General features: G+C 39.0%; 1 protein-coding gene across 1 annotated transcript; it reads right to left on the reverse strand.

Annotated features, from left to right (window-relative positions):
- Positions 1 to 2,059: 2,059 nt before the first annotated feature.
- Positions 2,060 to 20,537, reverse strand: LOC121525522 (sorting nexin-18-like). Its single transcript, XM_041811560.1, has 4 exons — positions 19,280 to 20,537; positions 18,495 to 18,788; positions 14,647 to 15,029; positions 2,060 to 5,323 (listed from the first exon to the last, which is right to left on the reverse strand). Exons 1-4 carry the CDS (start codon positions 20,047 to 20,049, stop codon positions 5,097 to 5,099), a joined length of 1,674 nt encoding a protein of 557 aa, XP_041667494.1. The 5' UTR covers positions 20,050 to 20,537; the 3' UTR covers positions 2,060 to 5,096.
- Positions 20,538 to 24,961: the final 4,424 nt, after the last annotated feature.

Consider the following 24,961-nt stretch of genomic DNA (forward strand, 5'->3'; position numbering starts at 1 on the left):
GTTTCTCATGCAGTATTTACATCTACTTTGAGATACAAAGCCACAAGTTAGCAAGTTTGTTTTAATGTTCTTCTGTTACATTTAACCCTTGTTTATCAGCCTCTGTTTGCTATGCACCATCAAATATTTATTTTTAATAAATCTTTATCAAAGCCCTTTGTCACTGCTTATGATCACAACATCCCTTGGCTCTTTTTGCTTTGTTAATGATCAACAGCAATGAGCTGTTCATCTGCACACTTACGAGCTGAACCTCAGAGCACACGAAATGGGCATACAATTATCAAAGTGTGACACTTATATAAACTTCCTGTAGGTTTTATATAACAAAAAGTAGGCCATAACACCATTTAATGAACCATGAAAAAACAAAAAGGCTTCCATAGCAGTTGCAACAGTATATTTCCCTCATAAATTCTTATTTGCTTCATCATCTAAGATGTTGGGAAATCCTGCCATTGTTGTGTATGTTCTATTACTGTTGACCCCTTGATTAGTTTGAACATACCGTTCTTTTTGCAGTAGGGTTGTCATGATTCCAGATGTTTAAACTTTGAGGTGTTTTTCCAAAATCAAATACTTAATACCTGACTTTTGTTTCAGAAGCAACACTTATAGTAGTCCAAAGCACCCCTTATTAGGCAATTGATTGTTTTTGATATCCAAAAATTGCTGGAAAGGTTCTGCACACTTTTATATCGCATAAATACATTGGTAACACATAAGTGCAATTTGCTCATTGTGGTTTTTGATTAGAGTAATTAAAAAACATATTTTAGGTCTGTTGTATGACAGGTCAATGTGCTATGAATCATCTGGCCAGATTTCATTAATGAAAAACATCTCTAATAAAATTAAGCTTAAAATTATGAAAAATAAAGCAGTACTGTATGTCTGCTCTAGGATGGTGTGGGTGTGTCATTTGAACAAGCTAAAGCCACACCCACTCACAATAAATATGATCCTCTCAAATTAAATAAAAATGCTTTTGATCAGAGCGCCGCTCTGTGCCAGAGCAGAGAAAGAAGTTATGGATTAAGTTAACAGTTTTCTGGTACAAATCTCTGAAGCTTAATGACCCGTAGGCCATCAAGGCTAGATATGGGAAGTTAACCTCACACTGTCAGCATTAAACTGACTTTTAATAATGGCAGTGACATCTGCCAACAACAGACTGTGCTGAGATGAACAGCTTTGTGATTTTATATCATTGTAGCTTTAGGGGGGTGGGGTAACTCCCCATCAAGACTGGTGATGTAATGGTGATGTAATGAGATATTTTCCTTGCTCAAACCAAGCCAGGAAAGAGGTGAGCAACTTTTCAAACGGTCTAAATAAAAAATTCAGTCACATGTATATCTCAGTGTTTTCACATGTTTACAACAAACTTATTCCAACATATCTAGTGTGATAAGACACAAATTTGGATTTCACCTTAAAATATAACTGTTTTTTGTTTAATTGGTGGTATTTTTTGCTACTACTGGTCATTAAATGAACAGATATTTTATGCTTATGACTTCAGATTATCAGCGTGTTTACAAAAAGCAAAGTATTATCATCTGAAACTGCGAACAAACACCTTTTAAAAGAAAATGAAAGCAGGGAGGAGAGAAGACAGAGGCTAGTCTAAATAATGAAGAGTGTTGAAACTTGACCTGCAGTCTGTGAACTCTGGTGTCAGGTATCAGGGACTGGACTGATGCTGCAGCCACAGGAAAAACAAAAGAGAAGATGCTTCTATTTGGGAAAACCTTCCACTGAAAACGCAAAGAAAACACCTTTTCTAAAGAACGTGAACAAGGGTGAGTCTCTGTGTGTAATGAAAAGAAATATCACTTGTTTAAAGCATTTGAGTATGCTTTACTATTACACACTCCAGACCCATATGGCACAATGAATTTAGCAGAGGTAATTGTAAATGCCAGTGGATTATGGTAGTGAAGCTTCTGATAGTGATAGTGTTGGCCTTTGCCAACTCAAAAGTAAAATATTCTGATTAAAGATAGATACTCAAACCCCTATTGCATGGTACAAAAGTTGCATCCAGGGAAACCAGTCAACAGTAGACATATTTATTTAGTGAAATGTCTTTCTTTTTTAATGAGATGAATTACACAGAAGAATACTGCTAACAACTGCCCTGTGGTTTCTCGTTCGACAAACCTTTTAGATAAAAATCCCTGGAAAATAAAAATCCTGACATCACCAGAAAAACTATTGAGCCTAAACTAAAGCTACTAGGTATGGTAACCCATTGCATTGCATTCAACTGATCATCTCAGGTATGTACATGGTATGTTTTGTCTATTTTTTTAGATCTTTTTTAGAAGAGCATTTTTAGATCTTGATCTCCCTTTGATATGTGCTTTTTATGGATTAAACTGTTAGTAACACTCAGGAATCCAGCAGGCTCATGAATCACTGCAAGATGTTGTGTGTTAAAGTCTCTCCATGTTACCAACTTTTATTGAAATATTTTCTAGCCCAGCGTCACAATACTCTGGATTTAAAACTTCTACTCCTGTGGGCCAGTTCTAGTTAAGTCAGTTAACCTACTTGTTCAGGGTTAGCATGTTTGTATATCGAGACGAGAATACTGTTTTAAAGCCACTGTGTCAAAAATAAAATTTCTTTGTACTCTCAAGTGCCAGTTTAAAAAAAGACTGTAAGGCCAGGCCACCAAAAAGACACACATAGTCCCTTTGCCTGTTAAAGAAAGATGGGTCTGTTACTCCTCTGTTATGCCTCACCTACATGTAACTAATGCATTACAGTGGGATGAAATCAGCTGGCACTGGAGGTAGTAACATGGGGATCCAGCAAAAACAGACTGAGACAGCATAGCATTAGGTGCTGCATGTGTTGGTGTATGTGAAACTTGTGCTGTTTGATTACAAATTGTGCGTCTTGCACTTCACCATCATTATAATGCTATGCTAAACAGCACAGAAATACTTATGTCGTGCTATTGCGAGGTTCAATGTAAAAGTACAAAGGTGGACAGCCTGTGAGGCTGGGTTACAGTGCTCTCTAAGACTGTCTGACTTTTTAAATGATAAAATCAAACTGAGAAAATACATAATTCACATGAAAAAGTGACATATAGTTATAGAGTTTGAACATTTAGATGCAAGGAGTCAATCATCATTCTTAAGTGTCTGTGCTGAGCCCTCAATCCTACCTCCCTAAAATGAGGAAAAGCATGTGGACTTCAGAGAACTTACAGATTGCCAGAAAAAAGGCCTACAGATACCCAAAGAAAGAACTGCAGGACTGCTTCTCAAAACAAGAAGACTGTCTAAAGCATAAAATCAATCATGAACAATGATAACACATCTTATTGTTTAAAGTAAGGCAACTAAAACAAACAAAAAAAAAACATATGGTTTATGATGATGCCAGGGAAAAGATTTGACAGTTTCCCACTACTGAAATGCAACACATCAGAAGTAGGTCATTTTCCAAGCTTTAATGAGCCAAACTACTAAATTGATTTAACCCTGGGTTGTGTATTATGTAAGAAACAACAGCTGCCTAGGAGTGAAGCCAAAATGCACCCTGTTTGCTCCATGTTAACAGATAGGATATGGGTCAAATAAAAAGTTTCAAATGTAAGTCACATGGTTTTTTGTTAAACCAGGAGTCTTTTGTGATTGATGATTTATTTGTGATTTGAAGTAACTTTTCGTTTCAATTATTGGATGCTGAAAAAAGTCGAGATGAAATGTCGAGTTGGAAAGCTTTAGTGACAGATGTAGAGTGTTCTCAAATGCATTAACCTCAAAAATCAACTTTTCTTTGTCCATGGCTCCCATTACCTCTGTGACTCTCTGACTGAATAATGACTTGTGGCTTTTGCTGCAGGGTGGGAAGTTATGTTGATATAGTGATGAGATTTACAGTCAGGAGTCCGTGCACTGTGTTGTATTATAAAATCAGCTAGATCCTTTTCACCTTATTCATCCTGTTTCCGAAGATTTGCTCCACGTAGATTGGCAAGTTGTGGCAGCAGCTTCTGCTAAGAATAGGCACATACCTTTAGTGGGGCAGAGCATATGCAGTGAAACTGCAAAGATAGACTAGAAAGGGGGCGATTTGTTCAGGATTGTGCTTTGGGTGTAGATCACTGTGCAGAGTATGTGAAATTTAGGGGTAAAGGTAAATGGACTTGAGCTTGAATAGCACTTTTCTAGTGTCAGTGAACTTGCCTTAAAAGTGAGTATCTGCTACAAATATGGCATATCTGTACTGCTGAAAGTGAGGGATCTTAGACATTTATGTGTGCTGTGGTTAGAGGAAGGGACATGATATCAGTTTCACTTTTCCACCGGCCACCTCCCTTCCGTCATTGTCTAGGCTTCAAAATGTGCTACTAGGGTAGCAAATCAACACCAGTTGCAGTATTTTGGCTTCACCCATGTGTGGCAGAAAGCTGACACAAACTTCTTGTCCATATTAGTATACTCTCACTGGATTAAAGAGAGTAGGAATATGCCCATGTTGCCTTTTCTACATAAAGAACCCTTGCATGCCATTATGTCCATCTAAACAATACTGAACAGGTCATTCAAGTAAATAGACACAAAGATAAAAAAAATCATTCAATTCATCAAGTCCTCTCTAACAATCATTATTAATCCAGTTTAAGTGATTTTTGGGGGGTTTCCAAGTACCCTAATGAAGGGTTTACATAAAATGCTAAGAAAGTGAAGACATGAAGAGATGAGAAGAGCCTGTATCAGGGAATCCAGATGCAGCCATGTCTTAGTGAGAGCAGCTGTTTTTCAAAGTCATGGCAGCCCTGCTGACTCTCAAAATATGCCTGGAGCATCAGCAAACCCCTGTTACTGGTACATTCATCAAAGCTGTCCAGATAATCCACGATGATGTCATTCTAAGTCAAGTGGCCTCCCTGTTTCAAGAGTGGTAATTTTCTTTGAACACATGCACCAGGCCCAGAATCCATCAGATCAAATGGTTTTCTCTGCTGCTTGGGCAAAGAGCCATCAATCATTCTTGCCTTGTCTTCAATCACCCCCTCTGTTAACTCAAGGCATTTGTAGTCCCACTTCTTTCTTCTTTCTCTTTCTTTTCTACTGGTCATCATCATACTTCCGAAGTGTGTCCTCCAGCTTGGCTGTGATCTTCTGGAAGAAACTGATCTGCTGACGGAGGTGGTGCTGCATTTGTGAGCGGAAGTCTCGTACACGAGTGCGGTGGAAGTGCTGAATCTCTGCCAGTGTGGCGCAGGATATGATGTTGCAGCGGTCATGGAGCTCACCCTCCTGCTTTGGACAGTCTTTCACCTTGGTCAGTGCACCTGGAAAAGAAAATAAAGGAGGGGAGGTAAAAGGGAGAAGACTGAGAATTTGGCAAACAGTGAGGGATTCCAGGATCAGTATGGGTAGCAGTACCACAGGGGTGTCCAAACTTTTTCCACTGAGAGGCCACATACAAAAATGTATGAGGATGTTGAGGCCACTTTAATATAAGGCAAGTCAAATTACATTGATTAAGTCAGAAGCAGAATGAAGGATGAGTTGGGGTTTGAGGATGGTTGCACTAGCAGCCTGCAGACAGAGCGTCAGAGTGTGACAAAGCAAGGGAAGTTTAAAAAAGGCAGCATGAGAGCAATGGACCAATAGTGTGCTTAGAGCAAATCAGCTGGCCATCAGCTGATGAGGGCTTTCATTGGATCAGCTGATCAGGGCAGAGTTTGACTCCGTGGCCTGCCTTAATTAATGCTAAATACTCGATTTAATGGCTGACAAGGCAGATAGACAACAATTTACAGGTTTTTGGGGATACCAATCAGATTTCAGGGGACCCTGTTTGGCCCTAGCTACCACTGGCTCTACCCCTGGAATATTATTGGTACTGCTATTTGCTGCCATAACCTATCAGGGAGTTAGAAAACAAAATATTGTTAGAATTTTGGTTGCCAATATGCTTACCATGTACAGAGTTGTCTCAATTTAGTCACAAAAACACATAAAAAATACTTCTTGTCAAGATGTTTGTTTACAGAATTAGCATGGTAGTACTGCCTTGTTCTGAAACTATTAAGTATAGTCCAGTCAAGTAAAAGCTTCATGTTCAAATGTTGGCCATATTTAATTTTATTTCTAGAATTTGCTGCGGGCCAATCAAAATTGGACTGCGGCCCACATTTGGTCCCCGGGTCATAGTTTGGACACCCCTGCAATACCACATTCACAAGTCAATAAATGTTACAATGTTACAATGTCATTCAGCAGACAACTCTCTTGTCTGTTTGTAACTCAAGAGGTCATAGCAAAGATGTCAGCTCCATCCATCCATCCATCCATCCATCCATCTAAGCTGGTTAGAAAGACAAGAGAAATTTAAAACCTTTTGTCTAGTAGCTGACAGGAAAACAGAGTGATTTGACATAAATGATTCTGGCTTTAAACTGAGCCACACTATGAACACCACACTGCTGTCCATAACATTCAAGGTGTTTGGCTAAAGCTGCAGGTTATTTCTCACATCCATGGCATGAGATATATTTTTGATGCTGATTGCATTAAACTTTAAGCCTAAAAAGGCAGACCTAACTAAATGTGTGTGAAACTTCACTCATGGTACAACAGTGTGTGACTACAAAAGTGACTTAATACTAGAAACATTAACAAAAGAATCTTAACAATGATTACTGCATAACAGGCAACATCATGTGTTCTATTAACTCAGAAATATAGAGCTGAAATGGCTATTTTGAATTTCTGTGTTAACATAACTTTTTTTTTTTTAACAAGCTTTGACTGTTCGATCCAAAGGTGGGCTTGCAGTCACTTTAGCTAAACCATGTCAGTAGCTACCTGCTCTGTCCCCTTAAATGACAACAATTGGCCTGGTCACTCTCTGACCAGGAACAAGTGTGTCAGCTAGAAGCTTTGCAAGATGGATCTGTAGAAGGACAGACACAGAATTTGGTCAATCCATCTACTTTGAAAGGTTAGGACCATCCTCAATTATTTACTGCAAGATCTGTCAGCTGCCTTTGGCACACTGAAATGCCAAATCTCCTCCTCTGAGTCTGGTTAATATCCTGTCTCTCAGGGAAACCTTTCAAAGTACTTTGAAGTGGGGGTGAGGGGGCATCCGAAAAACACAGCTTATCTGCAAGGGGTGCCTCAAGAGTCAATGCTCGGTCACCTTCTCTTCTCAATATTCACTACCTCCTCTGTTGGAGTCATCAGCTCCCATGGTTTCTCAAACTGCAGAAGTTACCCAGGTCTTCATGTCATTCCACTGGATAGCATTTTAGTCTTTGCACAGGTGTTGTCATGCCTTTCTGATATCACTTCATGGATGAAAGAACACAAATTTCAGCTCAGCCTATCAAAGACTGAGCTCCTTGTCATCCCAGCCAGCAGTGCTGGAAAATATATTGAGTTTCAATGTCTTTATCATTTTGGCTTCCTTGATCATGGAAACAGAATACTTGTGATAAAACTTTTTTCAAAGAGTTATGAGTGTTCAAGTTCAATTAAAGCATGTGATTCAAATGTACAATCAGTGAGTGATTGTGTTTAATTATTGTGGTCCTAATACCAATCAAAGTAATTGGGATTAAGATCTTTGCCATAATCAAGGAGCCCTTCCAGCCAGTTCCTCTGTGTCAGGGGTTCTCTAACTTTTCCAGGCTAGGGACCCCTTACAAGGCAGAAAATTTTTCAAGAACCCCACATAACCCTCACACTGATTAAACATATGTTAACTGCCATCTGTACTCCTAGATGCTGTCTTTTAAACTCTTCAACCTAAATACAAGCTCTTGCCCAAATGATAGTGGCTTCTTCCTTTCTGTGATTCTTTGAGCAGCCAAATAAGAAGCCCTCTGTGCTTTTTCTGAGGTTGTGGTCAGGTGTTGTCAGGTAGATGTATTCCTCACTCTTTCTCTAAAAAAAAACAAAACAAAACAAAACAAAACCTTTTGTTTTGTCCTTAAACTCTGCATGCTTTGTTATCAGAAGATGCTTTAGCTTTGCAGATTTCATGGCTTCACATGAAGACACACAACACATTTTGGTCTTCCACTGCTGTTCTCAATAAAACCAAACTCCAGATAGCTGTCATCATATTTTCTCAGTTTAGCTGGTTTGGGTCTAGCATCACTTGTTCTAGTGAACGTGCTTAAATCCATTGTTGCATTGGTGTGCTACGACCTGCACACCAAATGCATCCTGAGCAAAGTGACTGATGCGTGCAAGTGATAGATTTACGTGATATGTCACAGTTATATCTGAGTTTTTATTGGTCCAAAGCTGACTTATGTGGGAGTCATTGGTTTAGTATGGTTGTTTTATGGCACAGTGGTCCCTTTATGTATTTATTTGCTTTATATTGACATGGAACTGCTTTAATAATTTAAATTATTTCGCGGACCCCCAAGCTGTGGCTCGCAGACCCCCAGGGGTCTCCGGACCCCAGTTTGAGAACCACTGCTCTATGTGACTACACATCAATGTCCGGCTTAGACCAACTAAACTTTTACCTACAAAGTTTCCCCAAAACTTAAATGTTATGATAGACAACCAGCAAGCCTTAAGGTTTACATGGTCTTGATTGCTAGGCCACTGAATAAACTGAAGTGGTTTAAAATGTTCAGAAATGTGGGTTGCAATTACTCATTAAGGAGTTTGTGGGTCCTAAGGATAGCCCAGTTGAGGACACATCAGTAATCTGTAGTGGAACAGAAACTTTCCTTTGGGCAACATCGGTGCAAGGAGTGCAAGGGAGAAAGGCAGACAAATTCTCTAAGCTGACCATGACATTTCTTCATACAAGAGAAATAAGCTGGTTTGTTGCATTCTTTTTCCAGGTTTCCATACAGCTTCTCAATGCCCAGTAGTGACTAAGTGTGTGTCGTTTATTGTGACTAATCGTTTCAGGCAGAAACAGTACCATTTGAACTGACATGACCCATGAAAACTGGTAAAGAGGAACTTGAAGAAAAGCTCTTATATGGCAGTATTTCACGGACAAGCTAGCTTTTAAATTTGACAACTTATTCTTCATCTTCCCCTCTCACTCTACGTTTTTTATCTTACACACACTTGGAAACACACACTGTTTCTGCAGTAAGCTAACGAACTGAAATTAACTTGGACTTTGCTCTCCTTGCTGCCAAAGCGATTATAAAGCTGTAATCTGAACTCTTGTACTGTTGGCTGGTGGGAAACTTATTCAGCTCCTTAGCTATCTGCTCTCCTTCTCACATACTCACACCCCACCCCTCTTCTTCCTCCTTGTTCCCTTCAACTGTGGCTGTATCACCAGGAGGAAGAAGAAAAAGAGGGAGAAGAAAAGAGGAGGAGGGGAAACTAATCCTGAGACTGCTCCATTTTGCATTCCTACAGTCCCAGGGCAACACAGGACAAGAGGCCCAAGAATCTCCACTCATTCAAATCAGATGTAGCCTTTGGACCTCACAGACAGAACCCATGAAGTCAGAAGACACTTAACTGGGACATTTGGGTCAACTGCTTGGTTTCTTTGAGATCCTAGCTTGTTTTTCATACTAATCTGTACTGCTATGTTGTCATGTTGCGTAATTAGTCATTTGAGAAATGTTCAGCTCTGTGTAAGGGATTTGTGGCATGCAGACCTTGAGAGAAAATAATTAAACTGTATGTCTTAAAATGTAGGATTAATGCTATTGTGCTAAGAGAGCAGACTACAATGCCATGGAAAGTCCACGAGAAAGGCAGAGTCCATATGTTGTAGCACTCATTCAAACATTTTTAACCAGCCTTCTCTTGATGAGAGTCCTTTACTAAATTGACTGTTTATGGAAACATTGACTCAGCAGCATCTTTGCTAAAGGATGTTATTTCACAACCAAGAGTGGTGCAGACTTTGCATTGTGGCGGTATGTTCATGGCTGTTACTCAACAGATGAAACAGCAGGCTTCCTATGACAGCGGTAAAGGTTTGCTAGGAGTCTGTACTTAAATCTTTCAACCAGGACTGATCAATTTAATGTCCTGAACTTTGAGTAACCCTCCTTTTACTTCAACTTGTTTTTCAATTAAGTTTTCATTAAAGGGGGAGGCATGAAATTACTTGAAATGGGGAAACAAATCAGTAATAGGAATTTGAAGAGAAACCTAAATTTCTCAGTTTGAGCACTGTTTGTGATCTAAAAATAAACACAAACAACTATATCATCTCATCTATGTTTTTACAAGATTACTTATATGGCTTCAAGAATTGGAGTATATTCTGAACCCTAAAAACAATGGCACTGCTTTGTAAGAGACACTATGAAAGCAGAAATGATGACGTCATACCCTATGACCAGACTTCGAACTTCTCTCAAATTATTTTGGGCCGACTGATCATAATCAGATGGTAGACATTTTTATTTGACATCATGCTTGGCGTGGGAAGCTCAGATGGTTGTTAGAATAGGCCTACTGTGTTTCAATGTGCAATTCACTGTGTGCAATGTCCTGACTGATTGTCAGCTGAGTATTATCTGGCTTTTTTGGTGGTGTCTGCGCCTGACAAAGGCACTGTTTGTATGTGTAGAGTGATTAAAGAGGCTTATTGAATTGCCAGCCCATAAGTATTGGGCAAATAAGCATTGTAACTCTTATTAAACTGGAATGTAGCACCTTCAAATGTCAGCTTGATAGACAAACTACATAAACACCTCTGCAAATGTTCTTCTGATGTTGCTGCTGCGACTCAGTCATTCACTTGAGGCAGCAGTGGTAAAACCCCCAAAATGCCATCCTGAGTCCCTTTAGGTTAAAAATGTAATCTGATTCAACATCTGTTGAAATCCTTGTTGAAACCAGCAGATTAAAAACTGTTAGCTAATTTATGTTATCTTTTAGCACATATGATGACACAATTATTGGCTGTGTCCAAAACCACACACTCATTTCCTACTCCCCATCTACAGTACTATATACTGAGCAGCATATAGTGGACTAAAAGTGGACTCATTTGCAAAACACAAAAAGCAATTTCAGACACTACTCCATCCACAGTTGATTACATCATTGCTGTCTCACAATTAAAATGTCTGGCAACATTGGCTCATAGATATCCATGACAACGGCTGAGGATCTAAATTAACATATGTTTCACTGGAAACTGATACTAAATGAAAGGTATACAAATAGATAAAAAATTTTGTGACTTTTTGGGAGGAATAGTTGTAAATATTTTTGTGCAATATCCCTTATTTGTGCATACAGATGATGGTCTCATGTCTTGTAATCATCATTGGGGGAAAAAAGAGTTACTTGTTTTGAACCTTTAACACTTTCACAAAAAAGCCTAAAAAGCAGTATGGGTTCGTGTTCCTGTGCTCTTCTCGTTCGTCTGTCATGTTTGAGAGCAGCACCTGCGATGCATGATGGTAAATATTGCTGGGCTAGGGACCATCACTTTTCACTATTTTTCACAATGCATTGTGGGATAGACTGAGCGCACTATATAGTGTATAAAAATGCTCACTCAGGATTTGGACACCACTACAAAATGGCTTATTCACTATATAGTGCACTATATAGTGATAGGGAGTGATTTCTGACAAAGCCAATGTTAACTGTGATGAATTTAAGGTCCATTTGGTAAAATGACAATCATGCAAAGGTAGTCACACGGTGTGTTCAAATGTAACCTTAAGGAAAGGAAATTTGGGTTTTGGCAAGACACTTAAACAAATACAGTTATTTAGCAGTAAAATTTGTTTTCTCAGCTTTATAACTGCATCAGTTACATACAAGTCAAAGTCAAAGCTCTGACATTTGTTAACTTTTATTTATGAGCCTATAAACACTCCAAGATCCCTAGGCCAAGAGTTTATGCCTTTTTCTATAGTGGTACAACACTATCAAAGGGTTATGCTAGCATACAGGACTACATATGTATTGCTGGAGTAGTTTTTGCACTATTACCACTTTGTTATACTCAGTATTGACCCATTTGTGTAGGCCTGCCAATTTGAACACTTGTATTTTCACTAATAAAGTGCAGGGAATATGACTTGGCTTAACTTAGACATGATGTCTGTATCCTATTATTTATCTAATATTTCGCTTCAACTTCTTTCATGTCACACACTCCATATTTTCCTCCTTACAGCAGAGAAACTAGCTTGGCTAAGCATCAAATGTGTTCAGGAGAATGGTTTGCCTCAATGGGAAGTTTATAACCAGCTTGTGAAATAAACAGTCACTCCATATGTTTCCTCTTTCAATTCAAATCACTTGTCCATGAGTCACAACATACCTGTACCTGTGTTGGTCATGCTTATTTGTTTATGTTAGCAAGCTAAAGTTAGGATAACCTAGCTACACATTAGCTACCTATAAACTTCCATATCAGTTGGGCCAAAATATTCATTGCCAGTGCATCTTTTGGTCCCCTTTGTTTACTCAGTTTGTCCATTTCATAAAGCGCTGTTCATAGAGTTATTTCTGTTGGTATCTTTGCTTCTTTGCCCTACAATCCTTTTTGTCATCAAATTGTTTTTATTCTAATTGTACAGTTACATCACATAATTAACCCCCATTATTGGTCATATCTCTGAGGCCTACAGAATGTTTAAAATCAATTGTTCATACTGTTTATTTTTACATAGATATACAGTGCTGGTAAATTTATTAGAGCACCCTAACCCTAACCAAAGTAAGGTTTCTGCCACAGCTGCCCTAAATTAACAGTATTGGTAATTACCAAAATCATTTTTTATGTTTCTGCAATGGTTAATAACCAATATGTAGAAGCTCTTTAACTCAAATGATATTTGTAATGCTAAAATATCATTATTATTGTTATCCATGAATTTTCAAATTTACTGATTTACAAAAAACTGAAAAAATAGTCAAGCACATTAATATTTCTTGATTCATGTATCAAATTATAGTTATTTACTTGCATTCCTAAACAGAAAAGTTAATTTTAGTGGTTGAATGTTATGCTTGCTTAATTTCTGACTTCTCAGAGAAGCCCAGTGAGCCGGCTCAAATTTGGGTGATTTCAGTTTGAAATCCCTCATTCCTGTTCAAAAAGGTAAAATGTGGAGAGCTCACTGAAAATGAAAGAGTCAGCATAAATGATGATAAAACTTCATGATGCTGGATAGTCTTTGAGACAAATATGACAGGTGGTCTAATAAATTTGGTAAGCACTGTACATATTCTGTATATATTTTTAAATGTCTTTTTTCAGACATATATATTTTTGTATTAACTGAATTTTGCCTATATTGTGCTGTCTATCTGTAGGTTCTTGTTTCTGCTCTTTGCTTTTTGTAATGCAGCTGCTCCAAGTAGCTTGAATTGCACCCTGGGGACAAAAACAGTTTCTGAATTGAAAAAAATGTTAATATCAGCTTATTGATTGGCTTTGCAACACATTAAGCTGAATACAGCATACAGAAAAAGTGCAATGATATCCATCAGGCCCAAAAATCAAGCTCTCATTTGTCAGTCAAAAAGTAGGTGAAATCCTGTCAGTCACTGGGACTATTGGGATTCAGATGGTGTTTCCATTGTTGAAGCTCTGATTGTATCTAGAGAACAGAGCTCAACGCACTATAGAAACAGTGCCTCTTGGTTTGGCAAACGTCAGGACTTTGCGTGCCAGCAGCAACTCCCTCCTCCCAACCTGCGGGGAACTAACAAGCTAACTCCTCTGCAAGTCCTTTGTACATGACTGTGTGAGTGTGTGTGTTTCTGTGTTTGTGTTTTCCAGTGAGCGAGCACAGGCTCTCACAGTACCAAGACTGATACAATGGACTGGCCATGGGTTTCAGTTTTCAGCCCAGATTGACACTGCAGTTCAGTAAATGAAAACAGATGTTGAAACAGTCAGAATCTGAATCACTGGGTATTGTTTGGCTTTATACAGACATAAAGATGAGTGCCTGGCTGGAGGCTAAATTCCTTCTGAAAAGATAATTAATTATTTTTGAAAGTAAAAATAAATTCAAGTCAACTTCAGATAAAATAGAACAGCCTGCAGTATGAAAAGTCAGCAAAAAAGGACTTCTCTCTCTGGATTCAACGCTCAACCCTGCGGAAGCATCCATTAGCAAGAATCCTGACCATTTACGCCCCCAACAGCACTCCTTGAAACTAACTCTCCTTTGACTTGCCTGTGAAACAAAGTATGATGCATTTCTTACAAAATTGTCTGAGATTTAATTAATCTTCTGTCACTATCTCTTTTCACATACTTCTGTCAGTAAATCACAGCAGTGCACAGGTCATGACCAGAGGGTTGTAACACAAAATGTGGTCAACATCCTGAGACTCTTTTTGGCATTAAAAAACTAAAATTCCAGCCAAAGACAACTGGATTTAGTAAGGGTGCTTCAAATGATCACTACTAGTTAGGTAAGGCAATATGGAATTCAAAAAGCTACGATGGCAAATTATCATTTGCTGCAAAAATGACAAAGACAAAATGACAAGAGATGAGTCAGGTTGAAAAATGTGATAGCTTAAAACTCTGGTTTGGACTCAACATACCACCCTAATCCATAATTCTAACTTCATAGCAAAACCATGTGTTTATAATTTACCAGGCATTTGAAAGACTGCACTTAAACTTAGGTGTACCCATTTATTATGACCACACATGCACTCCCACCTTTCTGAACATGGATGATGTCAGGAAAATTGGCCAGGTGTCCTCTGTAGAGGTCCAGCAGGTCAGAAATAGGATCCAGGTCCTGGCGTGGCTGATCAGCAAAATACTCTCCTATGACCTCGTATGCCTCACCAGTGTCTGCAATGGCTTTGTTCAAGCCTGCTGAGTATACCTGCTGGTCCAACTCGAAAGCCTGTGCAAGGAGTTTGAATGACTGTCCAACCTTCTGGTATTCTTTTTTAAACCCTGCCGCCTGTTTGCGAGCAAACTCGTTGATTGTTGCATTCACATAAACGCTGTTCTCGTCCATTGCCTTGGTGAAAGTCTTGAAGCCTTCGATCTTGCTTTCAACCTCTTGAGGGTCCAGTAGAACAGGGGGCGGACTAGAAAGAAAGACATAAAAAGACCCTTATTTCAGACCTTAGGCTTCATTTTGATTATTTTCTTTTTGATGCATTACATCACCTTTATCACACAAACATGCTAGAGCAACTTTATCCTCAGTTGTACTTATCTGATCCTATCTACCAGACACTCCCTATGATGAAAGATTTCAGTTGCAGCACACTGGAACAAGGAAACTGACAACAGTGTCTTGCTTAAGGACAGTATTCTCTCTGGTATGTTATTGTGCTATAGAGTGTGTGGACCAAATTACTGACAATCAATACCATGTTAAACCAAACATGACAAGTCTGATTTAAAATGTACTGGCATACTCTAAACAAATATCTATTTGTCTAGGCAACAGCATAGTTTGAACAGAAAAGAATCATAACCCAGCAGGCTTCTGTTATTTTGTCTGACCCCATGCATTACGAACTTAGTTGCACCCTTGTGTGAAGTGCTGCAGTTTGTGGTCTGGTGATTTTCTTCCACTCAGCATGTCATATCTTGTACTTCAACTACAGTTTGTTATTTCTTTCATCCAGAACATCTTTTATCTCCAGAGCAGTGCTTCCCAAAGTGTAGGGCCAACTGGTGAAGTAACAACAGAAGTAACAAAACACTGTCAGAAGTTCCAAATTATGTCACCATTTCATTTATTTTGTCTAATGTAAACAACCTATGTTATGGTTTAACTGGTGTTAGATTAACTGCTGACATTCCATTAAACATTTAACTATGATGCTTAAGAAATTATTAGTGTCTACAGAGGCGTTAATGCTTCATGTGAAGAGTTTGCTGGGCTCCAAAGTACTTTTACAGAGATAAATATTAGAAAAGAAAATCTCTTTTTCCTGTCTATGTGGTGCCTGATCAAACAAAATAGATGGCAGTCGCTCATAAAATCTACTTTCTGACCCCAAACTCTTTCCAAGTATTGTATATATTTCTGAAAGACAAGCTATTTCCATTGAAATCCCCTTTAATGAAAAAAATATATTTAAGTCTCATGTTATAGTTGTACAATGTTTTTTCGATGGGTCCCAGAAGATTTTCAGGTCTCAAATTGGGCCACAGCATACTGAATTTGACAAAAGCTGCTCAAGAGAGTACACTTCAATGATGATCACTAGTAACTTAAATATGAAGTGATAACATAGAATACCAACAGTTATCATTTTTTTTTCAGCTTGAGAAATCAAGGACTATCATCCTAACCTGACACAACAGATGGACTGTTTCACAAATCTATTGCATGGATGTATGTCATATTCATCTGGGAAAGCTCCCATAGAAAGCGTTTGGGAAGGGCAGGGCTTTTCAAAAAATTCTTTGAATGTGACTGGACGAATGTTCTGTCTGTCACATTCATTACGGGCAAATCAGAGTGACAAGACAACATGAGGGTGTGCACGTGCTCAGCTCCAGGAAGCTGGGCAGGAAAATGCTGCTCTATCTTCAACAGTAAAGTATGATGTGGATTAAACTTATGCAGAGGCCGACTGGGACAGTGAAACAGCGAAAATGTATTCTCTGCCACAAGAAGCTTACAGTGTGGCTCTTTGCTCTTGTTTAATAAACATCTTTTCTGTCACGAAACGCTTTCAATGCTGTTTTTTGCCCTTTATCATATAAAGAAATGTGGACCAGTTCTGATAAAACTGCTGCTATAATAAAGCTTCATCCAAGCTTATCTATCCATCAGCTGCTATTGTTATCAGTCCACGGTACAAAACCAGGCTGTAGATACTGCCTCTTTCCCCTCATATCACACTGATTGGTCTAACTGTGTTTGGTTCAGCACAAACATCATGAATTGGAGCTTTTGAAGTTTATCATCATAATCATAATCATAAGTACCTGATTTTTTTTACTGTACTAAGGTTGTATTTTAGCACTTCTTTCACGTAACCTGACAAGCCAAATAGACTGTTACATTTATCCAATGCATAATATATATTTGACTTCTATCCGGGCAACCAGCCATAGTCTGTGTGGGAATGGTAGAATTTTAGAAAACTTCTCGGAGGCTGATTGGACAAATTTTCTGTCGGTCACATTCATTATGGACCAATCAGAGCGACGACATATGACATCGTAAGAGTGTAGTTATCGTTGATCGAATCATGGGAGCCAGTTGTTGAATCAATCAATGCCAAAGCTAGGTGGGAACAAAAACATCTATGTCATCAAGAAAAACTTTCAGTGAGGTTCTTTGCTCTTTTCTAAAAGAGAAATGCTGTCCAGTTCTGATTACACTGCTGCTACAGCTACATTCAAGCTAACTGCTTCACTGGCAGCAGCTATTGTTTACCAGCTTGCAGTACAACTAAACTATGCCCATAATAACCACAAACCCATGTGAAGGCAAGTTGAGAGAGGAGTTAAACATCTTTTCAGCCAAGAGAAGCTCCCAGTTCTTTGCTCTTCTTCCACTTAAGAAAATGTCAAATTCTGTTCAAACTGCCACTAACACTACATCTGAGCTAATTGTTTCACCACTGGCAAACATTGTTTACTTGCTTGCAGTAAAACTAAACTACGCCAGTAGCTACTGTCTCATTCTCATCAAAAGATGCTGATTGGTCTGTCTGTTATTAGACCAGGCATAAAGGTTTCAGATTCAAGCTTTGCAAGATGGATCTGCCTGATAACAGGCATAGATTTGGGCCAATCCACCAGTTTTGCAAGGTTTCTGCTTTCGTATGTACAGATGTTGGTCGCAAACTTCTTACATAAATTTTTCCATTTACAACTAATGGAGCCAGTGTTCCTGCACCATTTCTGACAAATTTCTCAAGTATTATTTCAACTGCCTTGCAGATGTTGCATCACTAGATTTAACTTGCTTGGAACCACATTTTTTTTTGTTTGTTTGCTAAACTTGTGACAGTACAAGGTACCAGGTCTCTTTCTGTCACCCATGTTGGACAACTAAAACAAGGTAAGCTAAGATTAAAAGGAAAGTCAAAACCAAGCAAACTATTTTCATTGTAATGCTCTTTTTTGCAAACCCTGCAGCAGAACAAGTTGATCAATATGATACTGATTTTTTTCGGTATCGAGCTCAAGATTTGGAAAACACAAAAAAAGTCTGTTGTCAGTTAATAAAGTGAAAACTTTCTTCCATATCTGGGTTTGTGTTGCTTGGAATATAATGTCACAACAGTTTTACACTATGTTACCATGATGATCAGCTAAGAATCCTGCTGGATACTGTCAACAAGGGAAACAAAGCCAGTGAATTTACTTAAGTGTGTCAGGAGCAGTGGCATGCAGTGAAAATGAGGCCTTGGATCAGTTGAACATGTTGACAGCTCTATTTCAGCTCATATATCAGCAATCACGATTCCAAAGAAACATTCAGGCAACTTCAGCTGTTACAGTAAAAATAAAAACAGCTGTTTAGACAGATTTAATTCCTATCCATCTCACAGCAGAACCATAATGCAGTTTCCTACCTAATTGTGAGGAAGAAATTGGCCCCAACCAGCTCGTCCCTCTCTGCCTTCCTCTTGCCCTGTTTCCAGGCTTTCTCATCAGCACCACAAGTTAGGAAGTGCTGGAAAACATCACAGTGTGCCAGTACCGGGTGGCTGGTCATGTGGTTCATCCACCAGATCAGCCCTTTTCTTCGCTTTGAGATGAAGTCCTCCTCAAAGCGCCCAGTGGCCTGCTTCTCTGGTAGGTGAGGCACTGATATGACAGGGAAACGCTCCACCAGGCGTCCATACAGCCAATCGAAGTGTTTATACCTACAAGAATAGAAAAGTAGAGACCACAGAGGACTTTATGGAAATACTCTGAGTGGATGAGAGGGGAGAGGGTTTGGCAAAATAGAGTTGGGCAGATTAGGAAGTTAGGTAAATGGCAGAGAAATGCAGTGACAAAGCATGAAAATAAAGGAGGGACATTACATGTCATGAGCAACTGGACTAACCCAGAACAACATGCTGAACTAAAACGTGAGAATAAGAGGTGGTTTAATCTGAGATAGAATGACACTGTAAAAGGTGCAGAGGGAGAGTTACTGGAAATGAAAGAGATTCCTGAGGACTTCAAGGGCAGAAGGCCACAGTAAGGTCTGGTTTTTCCATTATGTGGGAGCAATTGTGGATGCAGGAAAAGCCACAGAAATATTTGTATCAAAGGTATTGGGTCAGGGGGATGCAGTAAAGAAATTAGTCCAATTTGGAAACCCCAAAGAGTGATGAGGAGGAGAAAAGAGGAGGAGGAATTCCTGTACCTGCGGTTGACTTGTATATTTGTGTGCGTTGGGGTCAAGCCATAGGACATGTAGCTCTTCATGCCTTTGAACTTGGTCTGCTTGGTCGGGTCATCAATGGTACACGTAAATGGATATGGGTCCTCCTGCCACTCCGGTCCATGCTTCCCCATCACCACGCAGATCTTGTCCCCATCCTTTACAAAAGCAGAGGCCTCCCCAAGCAAGAAGGCCTCTCCACCAGACTTGACAAAGGTGGAGAACCTGTTGAGGTTCCGCCCCACTGTCGCAGAGCTCTTGGCGTGATGCTGGTGCTGCTGAGTGCTTTCACGCCGCCCTGGCAAAGAGGTGGTCACTGGATACAAGGGGGGCGTGCTGCCAAAACTCTGGGGTGCATCAGTGGCGGGAGAACTGTCATCCCAGTCATCATCCCAGTCATCATCACTGCCATGACTGGTGTGGAAGCTACCTCCCCCACTACCACCACTCCCAGCCCCCTGTCCTCTGTGAGACTGGGTGTCAGAAGAAATGTAGGAGGTGTGGGTTGGTGTCACAGCTTTGGATTTGGGTGAAGAGAAGCCGTTGTTGTTAGTGCTGGGAGTGATACGGTCCTTGATGATCTCCACATAGGAGGCAGGGAAGAGACCAACCTCCCCCTTGCTGTTCTCCCCCTCCAGCCAGCCCTCCAGCTCCTCCTCGCTGAACAGGGTCACCAGCTCATTCTCTGATATGGAGATTTCGCCTGGGTTTTCCGAGTGGAAGTCGTACAACACTTTGGCTTTTAACGCCATGATTCTAGTTCTGATATCGCTTCTGTCTCTCTGTGTTTCTCTGTCCTGACTTCAGCTTCAAAGTTTCTTGAAAATTTGCTCTTCTCCCCGAAAAAACACCTATAGCTTTTGAACACAATGAGGTTTAAGCCACAAAGCGGCAACAGCTGGTTCAGTTTCCTACTTTTATCAAACCAGAGTTGGAATTAGCATTAAGATCCATGTATTGAAGAACAAGAACAGAATCACTCTGGCTAGTATCCGACACCCACCTCCTATCTCCGCTCCTCTGTAGGGTTCAGATATCATTAGTTTCCATGAAGAACTTAATCCAAGTCGGAAAATGCAAAGAAAGTCAATCCTCGGATGATGATGCTATCGAGGACAAGATGCCGGTTACAGTTTAAAGTTACTTAAGTTTCGACGGTTTTGATGCTGTTTTACTTCCACAGAACAGCCGGTAAAAGTCCTATTTTTCCACGTCTCCCCGAGATGCTTGTAAGTTAAAGGCACCAGTCTTAACACGTAGTAGACTGGCTGACTAACGGAGGGTGGAGCCAGGAGCAAGTTCAGTCAAGTCACCGAATTCATACATGGGGAAAAAAACACGACTTAACCTCATTTCTAAAGCCTCGACTTTGACACAGTTCAGGACTCTTCCTGAAACGGATAGCATTACTGAAACATTTATGAAATGGTCTGGAAATTCAATTAAGTTGTTTCGTTCAATTTCCCGTCTAAATATAATGCAAGTAAATTGTTTTCGACGGACTCTGTCTCCCTGCCTGTCCTTGGAATCATTTCATATAAATTTGGGTAGAGTTTGAAAAAGTACACGACTAATGTACTCCAGTAAAGCACTCTGGTTAAAATTCAGTGGAGATAAAAGTAGCTACTGGTCTGCAAATCTACTCAAGTAAAAGTATTTATGTTAAAGTGTATGTACTGAGTAGCTACTCAGGAGTTGGCCAGTTAAAATATGAGATTGCTCTGATGAGATGAGAACCAGGTTTTCCAGGTTAAAGTCACTCCTCTATAATAAAGTAAAAACACACAAAATTTACAGTGATAATTAAATTCATATACAGTTTAATTTAACTCTTTAAAAGTGTCTATATTGGTCCAAACTACAACGTGGGACTCCTATGGCAAAAACATGGCAGCAGAACAACCTCATTGCAGGGTAATGCATATTGATGAGGGATAGGCACTATGCATCCTTTAGGAACACCTAAAGTCACAGGTGGCAACTCTAACTCAGTGGATAACTTAACTCTCACATCAAAAATAATAGTCCACCAAAAACATGACCAGATCACTGTACAACACGCAACATCCAAACACAACTAAACACATCTAAATACTACCCAAGGGCATGATGGAGAACTTCACCCACATATCCTCCCAGATAGCAGTGGAACAACACTGTCAAATTACTCCAACACTGAAGACCATTTGACTCCAAATGGAGTTGGAATGACACTTTGGGTGTAAAAATCAACTTAAAATGTTGAACCCTGAGATATCAACACTTAATTTTTTGCTGAGTACAACAGTTTTTTTGGGGGGGGGGGGGGGTGTGATGTGAAATCTCTCTTTCTTGCTATATACAACTGAGCAGTCAACAGAGGTGTAAAAAGTGCAAGAGTACTGTTCTCAAGTAAAAGTACAGTTGCTCTGGTTAAAAGAGGACTGATAACTCAATTACAGTAATTTGAGTAAATGTAATTAGGTACTTTCCAGCCGTGAATTTGGGAGAATAATATGTCCTTACCAGTATATAAGTAGAAATGATGTTGCCAGACTTTTATTTTTTTCATTTTTACCAGGGTTGTCTCAGATATAAGAATGAAATACATTTACTTCACCTGTCTGATATCACTTTACATTATCTAATTAAACAACCAACACTAAAGTATCCAACAAACAGGATCACAACAGACTGACCACATATGGGCTCCAGTAAATCCTCTCATCATCATGTTGATGGCTTTCAAAGATGTCAGAATTGCTTAAAAAACAAATAAAAACAATTTACCATGCAATGAGCTAGGAGCAGCCTGCAACACCACCAAAAAAAACAAGCTGATTTAAATATAAGTCTTACCTCTGTGACATGTTGCATAGCCAATCACAGTTAAAAATCTTGGGGTGCACTCGGATGACCAATCACATTTCTAAAGGCCACTCCCCGGATATGTCCTTGGTCAACATCTTTGCTAGATCACAGCAACTAAATTAAATAAACATTATTCATTCTCCAAGCCTCTCTACAATCTGTATGGAAGCAAGAGAAAAGATCATTGAAAGTTCACATACATTTAATCATATTTTTCTCACTGGGCTGAAATACTTTGTGATAACTACACACTTAAGCATAAAGCATTAGAAAATAAAAAAAAATAATAATAAAGTCAAGTTGTATTTCAAATATGAAACAGTCTTAAATATATACATGTTTTCATAGTATTTTACATGTATTTTCATGTATTCGTAAAAATTGAAGGAAAAAAATCATTAGAGCTGTGAAACCCTTGAAACAGCCCAATGTGTTAGTATAGAATTTCTTAAAGATTGAAAGTGATATTAATCCAAGAGTAAAAAAAAAAAAATCCTCTGGTATGACCCAGTGTGCACTTCAGTTCGGCCCACTGCTCAAAGAGAAAAAGTCCATGAAGAAAAGATGTATGTCACATAGGTTCCATACATAATATTTGTTTCCCTCTGATAAATCACTTTTAGCTTTCGGTGTTATCGATTCTTGGCCTTTATACTGCAGCTTCCTAATGAGCTCTCAGTATTACAGTTTTAGGAAAAATGCTCCTCTTGTGGAAGCACACAGACCAGTACATAAAACTATATTAACTACTCACCTTCAGCATTAATAAAGCATTAGTAAAGAATTTTTCAATCTTAAGTTATCATCTACAAAGCATATAAAGTACTTTATAAGTCAGTTATAAACTGAGCTGTAAGTGCATCTTTGATGCATTTTTCATGCATTAGTGAAGCACTAGTAAATACTTAACTCCTGATCTACAAAGAATTATTAATGACTTTATTTGCCATTTAAAACACAGCTACAAATGTTTTTACTGATGCATCAATAAAGCATTTAAAATAGTCTTTATATATGACAAATGAATAATTAAAGAATGGATTATAATTGATGAAGTATTCACTACAGCTTTACTGATTATTTAGTTATGTTAAATAGTGTGTAGTCATTACCAAGTGCAGTGAATTCTGACATATTTTCTAATTGTTTAAAATGAAACTGAGAGGAAAAAGTAGTTTGTCACTCTGTTCTGTGACTTTTAAAAGACAAAAAATATGCATGTTTAAACATTAGGATACTTTAGTATTAGTTTTTTAAAATAGATATGTTAGTGATATCAGAGAGGGTAAATAAATGTCATATTTGTACATGAGCGTACATGTTTCAGATGACCCCTGCCACTGATGTAGACACAAAAAAACTGACGCTTTTTAATAAGACACACAAGGTTTGATCCAACTGGCTTTTTGAGGTTTAAAAGCATTTTTAATATCATGTTTTTTGGGTTATAGCCTGTATACATGATCTATATCACAAAAGCACAGACCCCATCATGTGATTTGCTCTGCTTCTACTTATTTCTGCCCCCCTTCCAGTTCAACCCTGTGCATTATTTTGTGCTGCTCTGCCCTCTGCTGGGGGAGGAGTTCATAGTCCACTTTGTGTTCACATGGAACAAACTTAACAAAGAAGAGGAAATGCTAACTAAATGATTAAACATTGCAGTGGTTGTGCTGTTCATAACAGGCCAATATCCATTATTTTCAAAATCATTATCAACGCATTACCCTCAGAGGTTTTTGGATTATAATTTGGATTTTATATTTCACAGCTGCACATGCACACACTGCTCATGCTGGTCACTGTAGCCATGTATCTGTGTTGTTGTTGTAACTCTGTCTTTACCTCTATCTCCCTCCCTTTGCACCTCCTTCTCCCACTTTTCAAGACCATTACAGACGCTGTTCAACATCAGTCTGGTTTTGATTATGGCTTCTGCCTGTTCAAAGGAAGACTTTCCTTGTCACTGTGGTTTGTTAAATGAAACCTTTTGCCAATGGTGAATAAAAATTCAGTCGCAGGTCTGCTCTTTGTGTAAAATGTCTTTAGGAAAGAAAAGACAACTAACACTTAAGGATCAGTTGTTATCTGAACTACTAGAAATAAACATGAAAGAAACTGTAGAATCACTAAAACCTACAGATTTGGATGAAATACACAATGGAGGGCAGTGTTAACAGCCGCCTTTCAAACATTACCGCTCAGATCAGAAACAAGATATAAACAGCCCACTGTTCCAAAATTCCCTTTTCTGTTAAATTTGTGGGAAGGGTCCAAAGTCGTTCTAAATTTAAATAGTTCTTTAAGGAGGTCAGGATTAATAAACTTCATACAGAAGAGCCACTGAAACAGAAATCTTTAAACTTTGTTCTAGCATTTTTTCAGAGGGCTCAATACATGGACTAAAAAGCCGTGTTTCCATCAGGGGGTCCGGTTTGATTCAGTTCGGTTTGGTATGGTTTGGTACGCTAAACCCCAAAATAGTTTGCGTTTCCACAGACACCTGTGCTCTCACTTGGGTGGGCGGGGCTGTAAAAGCATGCATGTAAAGTCACAGACAGCGCGAGTCAGCTGTTTCAGCTGCAGAGTTATAGAAAGAATGAGTAACAGAAATCAGTCGGGAATAAGCAGTAAACAGCTTTATTTCAGCTGAAACTGCTTTTAAAAAAATAACTACATGTTAATGATGTTAACCGCTGTCAGTAAAGATCCTCAGCTGATGGAATATGTGTACAGAGACGGTTTAAGTCAAAAGTCATCTAGTCTAGAACAGTTTATACGACAAAATATGGACGGTACGGTTCGCTTTTTTGG

The sequence above is a fragment of the Cheilinus undulatus genome, linkage group 17 (assembly GCF_018320785.1).
Source record: "Cheilinus undulatus linkage group 17, ASM1832078v1, whole genome shotgun sequence".
Classification (NCBI taxonomy): domain Eukaryota; kingdom Metazoa; phylum Chordata; class Actinopteri; order Labriformes; family Labridae; genus Cheilinus; species Cheilinus undulatus.

Excerpts from the sequence above, each read along its gene's own strand:
- LOC121525522 (XM_041811560.1), bottom strand. The coding sequence starts at position 20,049 with ATGGCGTTAAAAGCCAAAGTGTTGTACGACTTCCACTCGGAAAACCCA. Across the intron at positions 18,789-19,279 it reads AATATACAAGTCAACCGCAG|GTATAAACACTTCGATTGGC; the intron begins GTACAGGAATTC and ends CTATTCTTGTAG. Across the intron at positions 5,324-14,646 it reads CATCATCCATGTTCAGAAAG|GTGCACTGACCAAGGTGAAA; the intron begins GTGGGAGTGCAT and ends TTTCTTTTCCAG.